General features: G+C 33.4%; 1 protein-coding gene across 2 annotated transcripts; it reads right to left on the reverse strand.

Moving 5' to 3' along the window:
• Positions 1-1500: 1500 nt before the first annotated feature.
• LOC104891343 (hypothetical protein) lies at positions 1501-5342 on the reverse strand. 2 transcript variants are annotated; one of them, XM_010677029.4, is made up of 6 exons: positions 4573-5342; positions 4313-4403; positions 3981-4150; positions 2664-2691; positions 2396-2504; positions 1501-1802 (listed from the first exon to the last, which is right to left on the reverse strand). In XM_010677029.4, the coding sequence occupies exons 1-6, from the start codon at positions 4795-4797 to the stop codon at positions 1721-1723; spliced, it is 705 nt and encodes a 234-aa protein (XP_010675331.1). In that variant the 5' UTR covers positions 4798-5342; the 3' UTR covers positions 1501-1720. The 2 variants fall into 2 exon arrangements, with proteins under 2 accessions (XP_010675331.1, XP_010675338.1); XM_010677036.4 differs by having other exon boundaries at positions 3981-4147; positions 4573-5208.
• Positions 5343-21577: the final 16235 nt, after the last annotated feature.

Below are 21577 nucleotides of genomic sequence, written 5' to 3' on the forward strand. Positions count from 1 at the left end.
TGATGAGGGGTTGAACCAAACAAGAAGAAAGGGAATCGGTAATTGATTCCGTTTCTTGAAACCCAAAAATAGTGAACCAAACGCCCCCTAAGTTTCTAACTCCATTTCCCTCAAGTTTAAAACCCTGATTTGTGTGGAAGGGAGAGAGAGAGGTTAAACCCTAGAAGAGAAGCCAGTCGTCGTTGACCACCTTTTTCCGACCACCACCGACCGGCGACCACCTTATTTGAAGAAGGTATGTCCTCTTTTCGTCCCCAAGTTCTTGTCAATACGATTTCGAATTGTTGTTGTTCAATTCTGTAACGATTTCTTGGTAATTACAGTAACAAATTGCTATATTTTTTTCATCTTTCTTTTCTTTTTCATCTTAGGCGTGCTATTTCAAGCATAAGTTGTTTGTTTATTTTCCTACTTTTGTTTAGCATCGATTTGGTTGTATTGTATTGGCGTAATTTTTTTTCTTACGTTATAAAAGAATTATTTCAGTATCTTTTATGAGTATGACAATATTTGTTCCTTTCATTAGTATGCAAACACTTTTTCTATTTTTCTTAAGCTTATTTTTATATTTATCTTGTTTGTTCATATATGACATTCCAAAAGTGAACCAAACAGCAGAAATGTACATTGAATCCATTACAGGATTGAACCAAACAGTTTGAAATTGGTATGAGCCTCTGAATCCATACCACCCTAGTATGGACATCCATACCATTACATTCCAGTTCAGTAAACCAAACAAGCCCTAATATTGTATCTTTGATGAATCAAACTTGCTGATTGAATATTTGAAAATACACTCAAACGTAATATGCTGAAATAAAAAGTGAGTTTTAGGGCATGTTCCTTCCTGATCTTATAAACATTCGAAGTTGATTTTGTCCACTCCCCCCCTTCGTTCCAAATTCCCTATCAATTACTTGGGTAAGTGCCGTAGGTCTAGAGAATCTTGAGCAAGTATGAGAAAAAGTCGGATAATTAAATAAAAAAGAAAGAGGGGAAGACTATGTGATATGTAATATGTTGAGTGCACGGCATTAAATGATGGGTTACAATCTATATGCTCCAACTTTGCCGAGGCCTCGATCATTTTTAGATCAGCTGATAGCTACTCTAAATTGTACTAATGTGACACAATTGCATCTTCCTGTCGTGGGAAAACGAAAGTCAAGATAATCACCTTTCAAGATTCTGCTCGCCTCCTATTTGTCAAAAGCAAATAGAACGTAGCCTCGATAACAAATTTCCGAGCTCGTTTAGTGCTTGTTTGGTTGGATGTAGGAAGTAGTATTTTCTATTATCTCCTAGAAAATGACAAAAGTTGTTTGGATAACATGGAAAATTCTACTTACCTGGAGGCTAAATCCCCCATACTTCCTATGTATTTTTAAATGAACCAAACAACCTCCTATTATATAGCGTTTAGCTAACATATGAGGCGGACCAGCAGAAAAGACATGCTTTTGTTCTATAAGAAGAGACCTGAAAAAAGGCGTAATGTAACAGTTAAGCACCCTGAAACTGATTAATTAAATTAAATGGAGATATTTACATGATTTGATTCGGCTGAGAGATCAATCAATCCAGCACACAAAAGAATGCAATTGCTTTCTACAGATTTTTGTGAAACGTGAAAGGATTGTACATTTTAACAGAACACATGAAGCACCCTCTTCTCCTTGTGACTTGTGAGCTTTCTCGTAAGTGATATTGAACAGATTCAGAAAAGCCTCGATATGACACGGCATGAGGTCCAAAAGGCTGTTGTAGCCACACTAAGAAGTGCAGGATTTTGGTAAATACTGCCATCCAAAACAAGAAAGAAAAAAGAACTTCAGCCAACAAACATATCAATAGATACAAATTTTGAATGAGAATCATGTTTTAACGGGAAAACATTCAGTTAGAAGACATGAGGAAGTGCGGTCAGGATACCACAAATGTTTTGGACAGCAAAATACAGCATAAAATCACGGTCCAAAATCAAATAGTACCCAATGTACAATTTTAGGATGTCTAACAGTTATGGCTTATGATTGGATTATCTAAGACAACACTGCCACTACTTGGATTTGGTAATGGGAGAAAAAAGAACCCAACTATTACATTGGATCTTTTCGTAAAATCATGTTATATTCTTGACAATGAGAAGTTTGAACACAGCTATTTTAGATGGAAGGAATATGTATTATGCAAAGCAGTATGTGCAGCACACAACTCTATCTTAGATCATATTACTTTTAGTGGTAGACATGATAAAGCAAGCCTTTAACAAGTGTTGATTACTTCTAGTAGAATGTCCGTGCACCACCCATTGTACGGAGCACAAATACCAACTGGAAAACACTCAAATGTAGAAAGAACAAACAGAAGAATTGAGGATTAAAAGACCAACCCAATTGCAGTTGCACTCCAGGAAGCAACATTGTAAATTACTTTAGTTCCATCAAATGCTTTTCGCAGCTTCCCCTTTCGGTTCTTAATAGAGAAAGTCTTCCTAAGAGCTGTAGAAAGGTTAGCTGTTTAGTTACATGACTTACATCTCCAATGGCACAGAGACCACACTCAAAGATGTTACAAGTTTCAATAAAGGAAGAGCTTAAAAAAGAAAAGGCCAAATAATTAAACTTCAGAGAAATAGGGACAAAAAATCAAAAGCGTACCTTCTTGGAGTTTATTAGGAGTCAGGTCCTGCAAAATGAAAGACGAGAAGTCAAGCTCAGCAAAATTTACTCCCCAAACCAACCAATAACAGATTCTCCATACTCCTCTGCCATTTCTTCCTCAGAAATAATAGAAGGTATGCAGGACATGATGCAGATCTTTAGACATTCAATCTTATACATCAGGAAAACAAATTGCTAGGTACAAGGTAAAAGGCCACTTCTTACTGGATTAATTGATATCATGAGTCACCGTTAACAGCAAATATGCTACTATAAAGTACAGGCCAACAAGTGACATCATATAGCACATTGCATTCCAGCTAATTCATGAAGTAAACTCATGACAAGGAAACTAGGAGAAACACAGCAAGTATATTTCGTGCTAAAGGAGCTAATACTTCCAGGTGCTATTTGAAAGTCTCTTTTGTGCATAAAGCTTACGAGAAAACTTATAGCCCATCATAGAAGTAGATTGTAAATCTTCACATCTCTTCATGCAAAAGATTAGCTTGAATGCAAAGTGCTTCCAAAAATTAGTGATCATATTTTGTTTGCTCTTCTTTATTAGATTTGACCAGAACTGACAATCTAATGGTAAAAGTCGATAGTTTCATTACTAGTGATCTACTGAACAATGCCTAGGAGAATTGAGATATAAAAGAAAACAACTTAAAAAGTTCTCATACAATGTTAATCTGTAGTTCTTTGAATACAATACAGACAAGACAGCATCAGTTAAAAAAGCCGGGAGATCAATTTCACTAATAGACTGAGTTCATGTCCCAAGTGCTTGAGAATTGAGATGAGGACCTCTACCACTATGCATGCAAGACAGGCACAAAGTAATGATAATTTTTCCGCAATACGCTTTACATGATTCAACTGAATCACCTACCGCCCATTCTAAAATGAGGTCCAACCTCCTCTCACATCTCCCACCTCATCCTCAAACAGGGGAGGAAAAGAAAAGAGAAAAGACTGAATCTTCCGCAGCATATGACCCAAAAATATACCGGTAGCAGCTTCGAAAAAATCATATATCAATTCTCTTTCTCTGAAAATATAGAAGAAAGGGGTCTGCGCCATATCCGCCATAAAAGGGCCGAGCCATAACAAATGAGAGTATAGACGATCGATGATTTGAGTATGCAAGTTACTAGAAACTATGTGAAAGCATATCTCTCATGTAAGCATAACCTCTGTCATTATTCGTTCTGCTCTACAACTCTATTTTTACTTTATATTTCCTTAAATAAGAAGAGATAATGATCTAAGAAAGAAAAAAACTTAAACTGCATAAGTTAGAAAGTATACCTTTGTTTCTTTAAGAGATAACAAATAAGCAGCCATAAAGCACGCCATCCCGTCTAAAATGTCTTCTTGTCTAACAACAACATAGTCTTCCTGATCATCCTCAACATTTCCACCTTCACCTTCCCACAGATCCTTATCATTCACCATATCCCAAGAACTACCTTCTTCTGCTGCCACAATTCATTCACTTAATAAGATGAACTCATATCACACTCAAACCCATTACATCAATCAAAAATTAACACATTAAATTCCCATATATAAAACATCATAATTCTTTTGCATTATACAAAACACTAACATACGCCTCGAAATCGATTTCGAAACTATACCTGGGCGTTTCTGATGAACTGAGAGCTGAGCACTCTCTAGCCTTTCAAGAAATTCCGGACCATCCAACCTAGACTTGATCAAATCACACAACTGCAACAAAAAACACAAACCCCCAAACAAATTTATCATAAACCATCAACTACCATGAACAGAACCTTAATTTTGTCGAAAATTTATCAAGTCAACTAATTTCCACACCCTAATCAACGCAAAATCATCAATAAGAACAAAATTAAAACCAAAATAAAACCAAACTTACTTCATCAGCTTCATGATCTGGTGAAGAAGTAGATCGAGCGGAATTTTCTCTCTCATCATCATCATCGTTTTCATCATCATCATCATCATCAACATGCAAACCATCTGCGCTAAGAGATTCAAGAGCTCTTTGACACTGTTCCATAACTTTTTTCAAAGTCTTCAACTTCACTTTCACTTCTTCTCTATCATTCCTCCCTCTTTCACTGCTTTCCGCCGTTTCCATAACCCTAATTTCACTATCCTACAACCAATTCCCCCAAATCAATTTATAATTCTAACCTAAAAAATCTAATTCAAATTCAACGCTGCCCTAAATTTCCTAATAATTCACTTTTATGAGCTAAAGTAAAATTTCCACTGTACATTAAAAAAAAGATTCAGCTTCAAATTCGCAAAACAAAATCTTTCGTTTTCTCTCTCTAATAAAGGTTGTATTTTTTGGCGATTTTTTGTTTTTTTTTCTATAAAAATAAAAAAAAATTGCCACGAATTTAGGAGATAGAAAATTAAGAGGAGAGAGAGATGAAGTTCTGATTTTTGTTTGTTTTTTCTCCTTTTTGTTTTGGGTGTGAAATGTGAATAATGGAGAATTTATTTTATTTATTTAACCTAAAGTGAAAAAGATATAAAAAGTGATTTTTGTTTGTTTATTTTCAGGAGGAATTATTGTTTTTTTTTTTTGGTAAAGGAGGAATTGTTTTGTTGTTGATAGGTGATACGTCTAGCTTCATCACATGTTGATATTTGTGGTTTTGGCAAGTTGTAGTGTGTAAGGTTGGAAGAAAAGACAAGTAACTCCAATCAATCAAGTTGCCTAGTCCTCTATTGCAATTTGTGGTTTTTCTTTATAATCATCTCACATGAAAAATAAGTATATGGAATGTTATTTGGCATGTTTTTACTATTTTGAATTATTTGTAGTACAATAGTTGTCACTATTTGATATAGATAGAAGAATGCACTATTATGATTTTAGCTAGGTATACTCGTTGTCAATTCTTTGCCGACAAGTTTTATAATCGAGTGACTAAAACCATTTCAAATAAAAATAAGCTTATCTGATGATTAGGTTGTTGCAAAGTGCTGGAAATTACTAAACTGTAATAATTATACTTCAAACACTATACCACTACGTGTTGATTATCTGTAACATTTAACAAATATTGTCATCATTGGGTCCGTGACAACTCATAGTAGACTATGAGTTTATGACTATTAATCTTCACGGTACTTGATAGTCATAAGTTTTGTAGGTGTAGGAAGAGATTTTTGCATTTGAGCCTTTTTAGTTAGCGTAAGGCTTTACATTTGAATTTGGAATTCGATCGGACCTTGAAACGTAGTATTGATATTTGTTGAGTTTGTTTCGGCTTTAGAGTTAGAGCACTAACATCCCAAAATTTCCAAAAATGATAAATATGCACCACAAATAAGTCATATGATCATTTAAATAAACCATTTGCATGTATTCTCGTAATAAAAAAATATTTTAGACACTTATTTTAACATCCATGTATATAACTCCTTTTAGGGTCACAAGTTTACTCAAATCACGTCATAATATTATAATAGGCATTTCCTTTCGCATCTTCGAGTCATCGAAACACCAAAAATCAATCTACACGTTATATTTTTTCATTTATCTCAACACATGTGATTATTCATGATCTCAATTTTCACTATCATTACTTCATCATTTTCCCATTAATTTAAAATGTATTGATCCAATTTCACAATTACAAGGTAAAAAGGCAATTTAATTAAAATTAAAAAGTTAGATTAAGCAATTAAACTATCTCATACATTCACCACCTAACTACCAATTAGGGCTGTTAAAAAATATCCGATCTGAAAATCCACCGATCCGAAATTTCGAATATCCGATCCGATTTTAAGCTTTCGGATCAAAAATCCAAAAACGTCGGGCTTTCGGGTCAGAATTTTTCAAAAAAGTCAATGTTCCGATCCGAAAATCTGGTGATCCGACCCGAAAATTTCGTATCGGAATTCCTTTGATCTGAAATTTTCAGATCGGATCGGATCCGATATCCGACAATGAACAACCCTACTACCAATCCACCACCCACCCGAAATCCCGAACACCACCGTTGTCGCCGTCATTCTTTCACGAACACCATCAACACCACCGCCAGTAGTGCGCTACGAGTGTGTTAGAGGAAGCTAGGTGAGAGGGAAATCTAGTGGGGCTTCTTTGTGAGCGTGGAAGAGGAAACTAGAGGGAAAGAGGGAGATGCAGTGGAGTGAGGGAGGCGTCAGAGAAGAGGAAAGAGAAAGAGTGAAAGAGGGAGAAGGAGGGAGGGAGATCGCAAGAAGAGGAGAAGGCGATGCTGAAGGAGAGACGACATGGAGGAAGAGATGCGACGATGAAGAGGAGGCCGTGAAGGGAAGAAGGCGACATGGAAGGGGAAGCGGCAGGGAGGAGGAGGGATAATGAATGGGAGAATGCAATTGAGAAGGGGATGCAACAAGCGAAGATGAAAAGCAACGGGGAAGAGGAGGCGAAAAGGATGAGAGGTCGATGGTAAGGTTGGCTGAGATAGCGAAGGTGCGGGAGGCAGTTGAGAGGAGGAAAGGTTGTAACACCCCGATAACTCTCTCTTTTCAGAAATACCTTTATAATATAAAAGTAGAGAATTACCTAAGTATTATCTCCCGTGTGATAACGTATCGGCTTATTCAGAATTTTGCAGCGGAAAATAAATAATTAATAAATATATAAATAAATAAGTATTTCGAACTCAAACCATCTAAATGAGTCTACTCAAACAACTTAACAAAATATGTTCTTATTAATGCAGAAAAGTAAAATATACTAGTTACATATTCTCTCCATTCCAGATTCCCAATGATGCACATTTGCGAACCTGTAATGTCAATGCTATACTGAATCTGCTCACGAAAATGGGTCATCACATGATCAATAAGGCAAAGCTATGATCACAATCACAAATAAAGCAGGTAATCAACAAAGCTGAGTACTACATACTAAACATAAGCATTCCTAACATGATACTAAATAATAACATGCAGGGATAAATAATAGTATAATCATATAACATTCTGCAGATAAATTTAACTGAACTAAACTCTCCTTTTTATTACTTTAAATGGAATAGTTATTGGAACTGAGTTGTCTTATCTACTAATGCCTTCACCTACGAAGACGAAATACGGGTGCTATTAGGCACTACAATGCATTTCAGATTCACCTGCGATATCGAGGAACTTTTGCTAACTGAAAAGGGGATGGTGATCAATCCATCTCCTGTAAAAAAAGCCATGGCTCGCTCACCATGTACTCCAACTCCTGATGTCCAACTCTAGACGTGCACCAGTCTAAAGTCTATAACTATCCTTATTACATTTTACGTTCTTTACAAGTTATTACTTGTTATGACACACATACAAGCAACCCATAAACAATAATTCAAACATGCACAATTGAACTTCTTTTATCTTGGGATTTAACAAGTGATCACAACTTACAATTCAAGACTTACTTTCTTTTAATCTCAACTTTCTTATTCGTTGGACCTAGCCAATAATCAAACTTACCTTTGAAAAGGCATAACTTATCAACTTACCAAATAAGGCTCGCAGTCCTTATAATTAGTGAAAATAATACTTATAACGGAACACATGAATAACATGATTCAATCTCTATAACATTTATTAATTCCCCATGTGAATTAATAAATAAAGTTCCCATCCATATGCTTGCATCAATCAATCCATACAAACATAACAATCTTAACTCAAACAATTTCAAAATCACATGTTTGCACCAGGCATAAAACATGTAACAATCAATCATGCTAGAAATCACATATGAACTTAATAAGTTCCAATACATGATACTAAAATTTCTTTCTCCTTAAATCATGATACTAATCACATAACACATAGGTATGTACGTACCTTGTGTAAACTAGTCGGCATACCACTTTTAACTCCTTAAAAGTCTCCTACATAATATTCTCCGCCTAGAAATCAATATAAACTAAAATCAATACTCTTAATTAAAAATACAGCAACTTCAAAATATTTAAAATCCCCTTTAAACATATCCAAGTAATTAACACCCTAAAAATCCATGCTTTAATGATTAAAACTTCAATCTAACAATAATAACCAAATCTGAATTTTTATTCTTATAATATATAATATATATAAATCAAGATTATTTATTAAAACAGTAAGTGAAGGGTGGTGCTTGCAGTAGTTCGAAGGGGGCAGGCTTGGTTTGCACAGTGGTGTTGGTGTTTCGCCATCGACATAAAGTAGAGGAGAGAGAGTGGTAATGGAACTTTGGAGCTTCCCTTGCCGATGCTTTTCGATGAGATTTCGAGGGGGTGGCATGGGAGGAAGGAGGGACGATGGGGTGGCAGAGACAATGGAGGGAGCTGCAATTGGGAGAAGGTAGTAAGGAGAGGGAAAAAGGATGGAGAAAGTAGTAAACCATGTAAAAAAAAAAAAAGTAAAAACAAAGATTAACCGGTAAAATGGGTCAACAATCAACTGGGACCATTTTTGTAAAACATACCCCAAAGTTGGGACTACTCAGAAATAATATTTAGTTGGGACTGAAAATGGCGGAACGTCCATAGTTGGGACTGTACCTGTCAATTTTTTCTTAAATAAATGATCATACAACTTACAACCCAAGATTAATTCCTTCTTATTTCAATCCTTCTTAATTTGTTGAACCTAACCAACAACCAACTTACCTTTCAAAGGCATGAATTATCAACTTACCAAATAAAACCCACAGTCCTTATAAAGTAGTGAAAATCTCTATTACATAAGGGAAGGGGGGAGAAACGGTGTCCTCTTTTGAACCGACTATTTTGCCCCCCTTCCCTTTCTAAATTACAAAAGGAATCTCAATACCAAAATGGGGGTCAAACAAAGCCATCGAAAATTAATTTTCAACAATCACTCAGAAATCACTTATATGAGGAAACTTTACAAATCACTCATAAAATTGAGAAAATCACGTTGTAAAAATCACGCAAATCACTCAAATGATCAGGGTACTTTACAAAAACTAAAAATTAACTTACAAACTAAAACTAATACACTAGAACGTCAATACATACAAAAACATTCACAAAATTCCTTTACACATCATTGTTCTTAATAACCATTCACAATTACATACTCACAAAAATTACCTATAAACACAAATTTGAGAAAAACATTAGATTTTGACAGTGATATCACACATTCGTCCATCGGCGGTTTGCGAACTTTCAAATAGGTACATAATTCTTTTAATCTTCAAAGTTATTTCACATTAGTCGACTGTTATGTAGTTGAAAAAATGGAGATAATAGCAATTAGTTGAAAAGGGCTTTTATATAATTAGACTTAAATTTGATTCATTTTCATATAAAATTAGAAAACAAGATGTGTATAAAATTTGATTCATTTATGACACTAATGAAAAAGTTACAAATTTAGTTCTTTTTTTTATATTCCAATATAAAATTTTTGCCCAAAACTTTTGCAGAATATCAATGTTCAGAAATAAATTTTGAAAACAAAACAATATCAAACCTTTTTGCGAACAACTTTTGCAAAAAGCAATTTTCAGGAAAAAAAATTTACATTAATTTGCGAAAACCATTTCATGCGAAATCAGATTGTGTATGAAAAATTTGAAATTTTATTTCACCTGTAATTGAAACTCAAATTGTTCAAATTTAGAAAAAGAGAAAAATTAAAAATGACCATTTCATGCGAAATCAGATTGAGTATGAAAAACTTAAAATTCCTTTCAAATATATTTGAAACTCAAAGTGTGAACTTAGAAAAGGAGAAAAAATTAAAATGATGAAAATTCTTAAATATATCAATTTGTGAAATCATAATTTAGAAGTTAGATAAGGAAAAAAAAAAAACTGAAGTTGTAACTTTTCGGTTACAATTTTGGGATCATAGAGAAATTATTGAAATTCATATCAAAACCTATTATAAATTACAAAAATGAATAAAACCAAAAAAAAAAAGAATATGACGACATTTAGTAAAGAACATCATATTGATTATAAAAGAACATGCGCATATAAGACTTGAGAAACAAAAAACTATTCAAAATTACAAAAATGAATAACAACATAAAAAGAACATGGAAGAATCTTATTCACAAAATGGAGGTGAACTTAAATACTTCCTCCGTTTCCTTTTAACTCGCTACACTTTCCATTATGGGAAGTTTCACATTACTTGCTACACTTCTTTTTTGGGCAATAAACTCTCTCTATCTCTCTCCTCCCACATGGGTCCTTTTTCTTTTTACTCTCTACCTCTCTCTTCTCCAAAAATTGCCTAGGAGTCCGTGAAATGAGAAGTGTAGCGAATAAAAAGAAACGGAGGAAGTACTAACTTGCATTTTCAGTTTGTTTACTACTTAGTATTAGGCCTAAAAATATCATCGCACGCATCGCGTGCACAAAAGACTAGTAATAATATAAAGGAATACATGATTCAATCATGATCCAACTCAATAATTAAATATATTTTAATTCCCCCATGTGAATTAATAAATAAAGTTCTCAACCAACATGTTTGCATCAATATTCCATACCAAACATGATATTCATCTCATAATTAAATCTCATACTTAACATATTCGCACACAGGCATAAAACATGTAAAATCCAATCACAATAGAAATCATATATGAACTCACAAAGTTCTTATACATGATACTACATAACTTTTCCTTCCTAAAATCATGATACTACATCAAACAATGCACAGGTATATACGTATCTTGTGTAGACAAATTGGTAGGTCACCTTTAACACCTTAAAAATAGCCTCCAGAGTAAATTCCACCTAAAACAACCAATAGAATTTAAAATCAGTACTCCAAATAAATTGCAGCAACTTTAAAATATTTCAAATCCCCTTTAAAAATATTCAAAAGTTATTTTTATCATTAAAACCTTAATTACTTATATTACCTAGCATAATATTACTATACTAGTCATTAAAATCCATAAATTCCATTAATAACAACCTTTCTAAAATTTCAGCAACTTACAAATTATTAAAACTCCCTTAAACATACTTAAACATGCTTGAATTCATAAGTTAAATCAATTTCATAGTTTATACTCCCTCCGTCCCATAATATAGTGCCTACTTCATTTTTGGTGGGTCAAACTTTAAAATCTTTGATTGAATATTCTCATTTTTGTATATATATATATAAAAAAAACATATTCATGTGAGATCTTGTTAGATTCGTCTCAATGTAGAGTTTCATAATATCAACTTTATATTTTTTATTAATACGAAATTGAAAATATTAAAGGTCATAGTTATATTTTGGAGACCGTGTGAAAAAGGAACAAGCACTATATTATGGGACGGAGGAAGTAATATGCTACTATGATTTTTCAATCTTTAACACCCTAAAAATTCATGCTTTGATAATTAAAAACCCAATCTATATATAATAATTAAATCTGAATTTTTATTTTTTTCAATACATAATTTATATAATCATAGATTCATCATTAAAACAGTAAATTAAAGCTTCTAATCATAATTACTAGTAAAACAAAACACAAAAACATAATCTTTAATCAAAACTTGAGGAGGAAGAAAAGAATTAAACCAACACAACAAAGAAAACAAAGTAGGAGAGGCGCCGGCACACTCTGGCAGCGGCGGCAGCAGTAGCAACTCGGCGGTGGTGGTGATTGTGGAGTCGTGGTGTTTCTCGGTAAAGAAGAAAGTGTTTCTTAAAGGAGAAGAAAGAAAGAGGAAGGAAGAAAAAATAACGTGAAGGGAAAAGAACTAGGGCCGCCGGTTTGTGTATGTGTGAGGAAAAAGAAAGTTTTTGTGTGGGTAAAATATTTGGATTCAAGGTATCTATATGTATGTTTTCTTTTGGACTTAGGAAAAAATTGGGTTTCAATAGAGTTTAATGATGAATAGGATTGATGATTAAAACTCCTAACATCATTAGAAGTAATTTTTCTAGTCCACTTAGAATTTGGATTCCTCAAGCCCATTTAAACTTCTTTTTCAAATCCAAATAGTATTTCAAATATTTTTCAAAGCATGCCTTAACAAAGAGGATTGTTAAACATCGCCTATAAAATACTTAAAATCGCACAAAATTTCACATGAATATACCATAATACCCTTATTTATATTTTCTGATTTTTTACCCTCTTCTCTCTCATCCACTCTTTCATCTTCTTTTTCCCTAAACCACCACCCTTTACATCTGCCACCACCACCACCCTTCACCTCCATTAGAATTACCTCTCCTTCAGCGTACCACCACTGTTAGAGGATATTGGGCAATGTCGTCTTTGATTTATTATCATTCTTCTTATAATGTCTTTTCGGATCAATGACGCTCCTCAACTTCAAGAGTTGGAGATCATATTTTAACTCAGGCGTGACGACTAGGGCAACCATCGTTGTGTCTTTCAGTTGTTTGCGGAGTAATTTGTTGACTGCCATAGGATTATTTGGTGGAACGTATGAGCCAGTGGTGTCTTCGAAGAGGCAAAATTTTTTTAGAAAGGGCGAACGTCCGGCCAGGACCATCACCCCATGGCACAAACGTCCGGCCAGGACGTTCCGGCCATGGGTGGAACGTCCTGGCCGGACGATCGCCCCATGGCCGGAACGTCCTGGCCGGACGTTCGTGCCATGGGCGATCGTCCTGGCCGGACGTTTGCCCTTTCTAAAAAAATTTCGGTTGGTGGTGGGTGACGGGAAGGTGGTGGTGTTGGGGAGGTAGGGGATGGCAGGGGTGGCGGGGATGGCAGCGGCTAGCCGGGGTCGCAGGTGGTGGGGGGATGGTGGGTGGTGTGAAAAAAAAAAGGGTAAAATTGTTTAAAAAATAATTTTTGGGCGATTTTAAGTAGTTTTGGGGGCGATAAATAGAAGTTCAGCTTAACAAAATATTTTAACTTCCTTAAATCCTTAAAATAATTCCTTTGACTTTCAAAATAGTCAACCTTTTTAAATAAATAAATCATTTAAAACTAATCTATGTTTAAATAAATAAATAAATATATATATATTAAAATATATTTATAAAATCCATAAATTTACGGGGGAATTACATATAATCACTCTGAAAGACATAACAAACACATGTTGCATTCAAATATTATTATTCTAAATTTATCGCTGCCAAATAGTAGATAAATTCTTCAAAAGGTAACTTATTTTACAGTAAGTAATAAATTTAATTAATATTATAAAAATTATGAGTTATCATAATTACATCTTGATGATAATAGATAATTACTCCCCCTTCCTCAAATAGAGTTCCTATTTTTTTTGGACATGAGTATTAAAGAGAAATAATAAGTGTGTCATTAGTTGTATTAAATCAGAATTATTAAATATTGAAGTTGGTACACTATTCATCAATGGTTTATCGGGGAGATAGAATGTGGGTCAATTTACAAAGTCATATTCCCTCTGTTTTTTATCATTCTCACTTTCCTGTGCGCGTCTCCCAATGCACCTCTTTGAACTTAAATATCTTTTATTATATATTAGTAAAAATTATAACGATTGAATATTAATAATTTATTAATTGAGACGAATCAAATAAGACCCCACATGACTATATTTTTTCTTAGAAATTGAACAAAATTGAGAAGATTCTCTCCAAGTATGAATAGTGCCAAGATTCCAAGTGAGAAAGATAAAAAAAACAAATAGAGGGAGTATCATTTATGAGAAAGTGAGTAATATAGTAAAAAGTAAAAAGTAAATAATATTTTAATTGATGGGTCTATACCAAAAAAATGATAAATCTATTTGGGACACACATAAATGAAAAAAAATAAAAACTCTATTTAGGAACGGAGGGAATAATATTTATTGAAAAAAAGTCATTCACATTTCATAAAATTTATACTCCGTACGTTATAATAAACTCTAAGACAATACTAAAAATGACATACGAATATCATCTTTGTACTTTTACTAGGAAAAAGGAACGATAAATAATAATAATAATAATAATAAAATTATTATTATTATTATTATTATTACTACTAGTAATAATAGTAATAATAACAATAACCATAATAATTAAAATAACAACAATAATAATAATAAATTTTTGTATTCGAAAATTTAAGCAGAGAATAACAAATTTACTTGATATCGGTTGAACTAAAATTGTATGGATCAAACCTTAAAAGAAATATAGTTGAACTAAGTTAATCTATGAAATCCAATCTACTACATTAGTTAGAAGCTGAAAATGGAAAGGTTGGAACATAATCAATTTAGGGGAAAAAAATAACAAAAGTTAAATTAATTGAATTAAACTGAATTATTTGATTCGAACCGTAAATGAACTAATGGATTAGATCGATACCTCTATTTATTTTCATATATCAATTGACCTTTTAACGTTGAAATGAAATATTCTAAACAGAAGCTTGCAACACCATTACAATTAGCAACTCAAAACTTGACTCACTTCTCAACAACTTTTGACTCCAGAATACGAAAAAAAAAAGGTTGAATAATCAAATTGTTGGCAGTGAACTTTTCACCAGCTTCTAAACTTTTATGTTGGCAGTGAAATTCTAAAGGAAAAATGAAGTAAAATAAATTAATAAAACTTAAGAGTACCACTTAAGCATTAATCGAAAAACCGTATCAAACAACATGTTAACCGCCACCTGTTTGTATTCCACGACTCATCAAGGTGAGTAAAATATGAATCCATATTTTAAACACTATATATCATCCTCATTTATCATCATCGAGATGGGTTACTATTTACTTTACAAATTAGCAATATTCTTAACAAATTTATATAAGGATATTTTAGTCATTTTTATTTAATTCACCCATCCTCTTACAGTTAGTTTAAGATAATAGTAGAGAGGAATTCCCCGCCAAATTTCACACCCTAAAACAAAAGAGAGAAACTTGCACTAAACTTCTGGTTCGTCTTCTTTGCAGTTCGCACACAGTAAACTTCACGGCGATTTCACTTCACGACGTTTCTTTGCACAATTATTCCCACTAATGTAAGTCGTTCTCATTTTTATTTTTTGTTGAATCTTTGTGTTTAGGTTTTTAACAAAAATGGCAAACCGGAACTTTCGATTATCGAACCGAAAATGTTGTTTCAAAACGGTGAACCACTCATGAATACCCCTAATTAAAACTGATCAAGTAACAAAAAATGTGACTGACGTGTTATTTGCTTTTTGTTAACATTGTTTCTCTATGTATTCTCTCTAATCCTATGTAATTTGGATGATTAAGAATCTAAAATCTGAAATCGACTCAAATTATTGGTCTTAAAAATGCACATTACATAGCGATCTGAAATTACAAATCAAATCATGCATGCCATTTGAAATTCTCAAATTTAAAGCCAAAATTTTCTCACATTTGCATTCTTTTGTTTAATTCTCTTGTCCCTTTATCTCTTTCGATACACCAACTCTATATATCTTTCTCACATCTTTATTATCTCTAATATATAAAAATATAGTTATTAATAATATAATGATATTTTTTGATATAATATCCATAAAAGGTATATATAAATATTATAAAATTAAAATTTATATAGAAGTCATGTAAAAGCCAAAAAGAAAATTTCTTCGTTGTCCAGATCGAAAATCAGAACTTCAAAAAACTTGATCAAACAACTGTTTATCTTTTTTGGTTTCAAATGAAAAATCAAACATTCAAAAACTTGAATCTAATTAGCGCACTAATACGTAGGCCTCTAAATTATCATAAATTGAGCAGAATGTGCTTTCCTGTTAAGATCAAGGTTATGTAATGCATTTTTTAGGAACGTGTTTCAGCAACATCACATGAATAATAGTGTACGTAGTACCCAGATGAATCAAAAACATACTTCAATACTATTTCTCCTTTAAGTGTTGAAAATTGGAGAACCAAACCACTTGGTACACCACATAACTCTTTGCATTGAATAATTGGAACTAAGAAGTGCATATGTCCATCAGGGGTGATTCTGTCCACATAATTATGATCACTCACATTTGAGAAAACTGTCTTATTTAGCATATGTCCACACACGTGATAGCATTTACACCATTTCACTAGAGTCATAATTATTGAAACAAGAATCATGTCAATCGAGATACTAACATTGGCAACACACTAATACGAACAATACCCAACTGCAAATGATTCTGCATGAAAATACGAATGTCCTATTGTAATTAGAGATTCACTTACATCTACTGATCCACAACCTTATCTTCCGGGCTTACAGTTTTCTATTTCCCCATCAAGTCATAACAAGCTAATATCCCAATGTGCATTATGTGATACCACTTTAGCATGATGAATAGAATACTCTTCATTTAATCTTCGAGCCATAAACAATAAAATTGGATATTTTGTTGTATCCATAGGATGTGCACATGTATTACCCACACAAAATCCTGACAACAAAAAAGTCTACCACCGTTGCTGTAAGAACAAAAAACCAAAACAATGGGTTTCGATTCCCGACTTAAAATCTTATATTTTGGGTCCTATAAATAGAGAAAATATTCATGGCATTATATAATATTACAGACATATATTAACAATTTTAAATTGAAATTTGAAAAGTGAGATTCTTGAACGTACCACAGTAGAAGTGGGTGGAAGATTTCCGTCATTTATCTTTAAGGTGAGGCATCCGGACGGAAGATTGATGAGTATGATATAGTAGTATAATTTTTGAAGGTAATATCTCTTCAGTGGGTCTCAACACGCAATGTTATTTATAACTTAAATCGATTGATAATTAAAACTAGGGATGAGAATGAGCCTCACCTTTCGCGAATAATTCAGGATCGACTCAGTCGAAGCTCGATTCGTGTTGGCTCGATTCGAGACATTAATGAGGCGAACTGAGCTAGGCAAAGCTCTGTTCGAAAGCTCGTAAACGGGCTCGATTCACTAGGGGAAAAAACATAAAGGGCTGCGCAGGAAGGGCTGCGCTTTTCGTAAAAGCGCAGCCCTACTAGTGAAGGGCTGCGCTTATTTAAAAAAGCGCAGCCCTACTAAGCAGAAGGGCTGCGCTTTTTAAAAAAAGAGCAGCCCTTCACTAGTAGGGCTGCGCTTTTTTAAATAAGCGCAGCCCTTCTGTAGGTAAGAAGGGCTGCGCTTTTTAAAAAGCGCAGCCCTATAGTGAAGGGCTGCGCTTTTTTAAATAAGCGCAGCCCTTCCTGAAAAATTTGAAATTTCGGAATCGCGGGCTTTGAAATATTGAGCGGGATTCGTCAAATATATTATCCCTCATTCTCTCTCCTCTCTCACGTCCCTCATTATTCCTTTCCTCCTTCTCTCTCATCCTCTCTTCTCTCTCATCCTCTCTTCTCTCTCAAAAACTCCCATAAACATTTGCGACAAAAACCTTGAAATGATTTCCACTAAACATGGCGACGGAGTCCGATTGCCTATTATGATACCTTTTCGGAAGCGGAACGAGCCAACGAGTCAAACTCACCGCTACGCCGTGATGTTTAGGCTTTTTAAGCCATCCGAGTTCGTTTAAGCCTTCAAATACCCATTTTAAGTTTTTCCGAATTTTTTTTTTTCCTTAAATTATGTATTTGGGTTTTGTTTTATGTATTTAAACATTATTAGGTTGTAGTTCTTGTATTTTCAGATCTATAATGTTCTTGTATACTTCTCTTTGTTATATATTTTGATTAATGTTCTTGTATACTTCTCTTTGTTTTGATTAATGTTCTTGTATACTTCTCTTTGTTTTGATTAATGTTCTTGTATACTTCTCTTTGTTTATTTTGATTAATGTTATTCTTGTATACTTCTCTTTGTTTATTTTGATTAATGTTATTCTTGTAATTCTCTTTGTTTATTTTGATTAATGTTCTTGTATACTTCTCTTTGTATATAATTTCTTGTATTTTCATCTTTGTTTTGATTAATGTTCTTGTATACTTCTTGTATACTTCTCTTTGTATATTAGTTTTTGTTCCTTTTTTTCATTTTCGTTTCATTCTTTTTATTGTTTTGGGTTTAGTATTTTCGTTTCGTTTCTCTTCTCTTCTGTTTAATTTCAGAAAATGTGAGATTATGAGTAAAAAAATGACAAAAATTTTTTTTATTTTTTTATTTTTTTTTTTGGTAGGAAGGGCTGCGCTAGTTAGGAAAAAGCGCAGCCCTTCTAGCCCAGAAGGGCTGCGCTTTTTCCTAACTAGCGCAGCCCTTCTGGGCTAGAAGGGCTGCGCTTTTTCCTAACTAGCGCAGCCCTTCTAGCTTAAGGGCTGCGCTTTTCTAGCGCAGCCCTACTTAAAAAGTGAAGGGCTGCTACTGAAAGGGCTGCTGTCAAAAAGCGCAGCCCTACATGCCTTTTTTAGCGCAGCCCTTCTTCATTTTTCCACTAGTGATTATTCCTTTATATAGAATAATAATATATTTATATGTTTACATGAATATATTAAACTAGATATCACACAATAATAAGTTAATAATATATTTTACAGGCAATAATTTCGGGCAAAAGCCTCGGATCGAAAATCACGCGCCAAAAAACGCTAATTCGAGTCGGGTCATTCGACTTTTTGGACCAATTTCGGTCTGGGCCTAGAATTAGCCTAAATTTTCATATTTACATCACCCATGACCTAATTTTTTTGCTCAAAATGATTATCTAAAGTTTCCCTCCAAGTAGGATAGAGAAAACCACAGTTTTTCTTAGTTTTTTTTGAAATGTTTAATGATTTTTAATAAATAAAATTACCAAATAACCACTCATATTTCAGTTAAAATAAAAGAGACAAATATAAGTGTATTTCTCCATTTAAATGGTAAAATGGTGGCTATAGTCAAATTTCACCCACAAGGTTGAATAACTAGTGAACATTAGTGTGAATGCTAGACTTAAATGACCTAAAGAGCTGTAAATCATCCGTTATCACACTATGACATGCCACTTTGCCAGTACACTAAGGCACGTTGTAGTATTTTTCTGTTTAGTTTCCTCACATAAACATTGTAATTTTCCAGCAAGAGGTGATATAATATTAAAATCATCAATATTTAAGTATGAATGATAGATTTTCAGTAATAACGATTTTCGTAATCGTCAAATTCACTAGTGTATCCTACTGTCTTGTGCATATAATTATCACATACTAGTATATCTCTATGCGTGAAATGTGTATGGTTATACACTAACACCACTTAGTATGTGTAAGTCATCCTTCCACATCTCATCATACTTAAATGCTCTAACAACATTTCTGACACCATTTATACCGAAAAACTTGTATGTGCAATTTTGACATTTATTTTTATTAAGAATTAAGTATTTAATGATGAAACTAGGGTAAGTAAGGATTAAATGCAAAAGTATAACTTGAATGTTGATTGATACGAACGAATTTATGTGAATTTAAGATTTTACCAAGTTTGATGCATAATTTTAAGAAAATACGTACATATATCAAATACAATAATCTTAAAGTAGATTTTTTTTTTTTTTTTTGAATAGTAAAATTAATTCATTAATAAAAGTCATACGACATCTACATAAGCAATCGAATTAAACAAATACATAAGTTGAATCAAACAAAAATTTCCTTCATAAAAACTACGATCGTCAAACGAATCTTGCAATGTGGAACATCTCCCGCTTATATCGCTGGAAAATACAGCCTTGTTGGAGAGACAATCTAACGATCCCTTGTAGTCGTGAGGATGATTTCCGTCGGATTCATCTAACCATATTCGAAAAATTGATAACCTTTGTGATCCCGCATAATTCTTCACCAACAAAATAATTTCACGGCAATCCATTAGATCTAGTATCCCGGATTGTAACCTATAGAAATTCCCCCTCTAAAAGAGGAGAAAAACCCTGTCTTTCGAAGGAGGTCGAAAAACCTTGTCTTTCGAAGGAGATCGAAAAACCTTTTCTTAAGAAGGAGACCGAAAACCCTGTCTTTCGAGGGAGAAATCGTTATTGGAAACCTAAAAAAATAAAAAAACAAAGGTGGGGGCTTTCCAACGGTAAAAACCGATGGAAGCCCCTTTAAAAATCAACAATGGAGGCTAGGGTTTTTGAAAGTAGAGAGGAGAGAGGGGAGAGAGACGGGTGAATTATCTATGTTACAAGTTCTAGGCTTTTTGCAACAAACTTTAAGAAATGAGAAAAGAGAGTATAATTGACCCACTTGTCCTTGCTACTAGTACTGTAATTAAATGGGGAGAGAGAGAGAGGTGAAGTAGGTGAAGTAAGGGTAATATAGTCAAGTTATCCCATAAGCTTTCCTAAAAAGGAAAATGTTGTAACTAATAAAAAAACCTAAAAGTAGAAATTGTTGCAACTAAATAAAAACAGAGGTAATAGTTACAAAGGTTTTAAAGGCTCATAATACTTCAAGAACAACCAAATTGTTCCATTAGAGTAATTGAGTGAATTAGGCAAAGAAAAGATTCCACCATAGAAGCTAATCATTGCTAAAAATCACAATTAGGATAATCCTCATATAAAAAACAATACCACTAAACTTCCAATATCATAGAATAAACCCCACACCATTATTGTTTAATGCAAGTTGCAAACTAGATACATATAATAAACATCCAATAGGTCAATCATGAACTTAAATCAAGAGCCATGATTTAATCACCCTAAACAACCCATCTAAATTTGTGCCACATAGACACAAATCCAATCTTCTCACACTTGAAAAACACAAGATTATTTCTCTTTAGGATTAGATTACTCCGTCCCAAAATATAGTTCCCATTTCCATTTTGGGTGTCCCAAAATATAGTTCCCATTTCCATTTTGGGTGTCCCAAAATATAGTTCCCATTTTCATATTTAGTTCCACATTTTTCCGTAATTTGCCTAGAAAAATCGTGTCCCGTCATTTATTTGCTTCTTGAATTTTGTTTTTTCCTTTGTTTATTCAACCAAAATGTTACAATTAATGCTCTTTCACCAATTATCTCC

The sequence above is a fragment of the Beta vulgaris genome, chromosome 1 (genome assembly GCF_026745355.1).
Source record: "Beta vulgaris subsp. vulgaris cultivar EL10 chromosome 1, EL10.2, whole genome shotgun sequence".
In the NCBI taxonomy this organism is placed as follows: Eukaryota; Viridiplantae; Streptophyta; class Magnoliopsida; order Caryophyllales; family Amaranthaceae; genus Beta; species Beta vulgaris.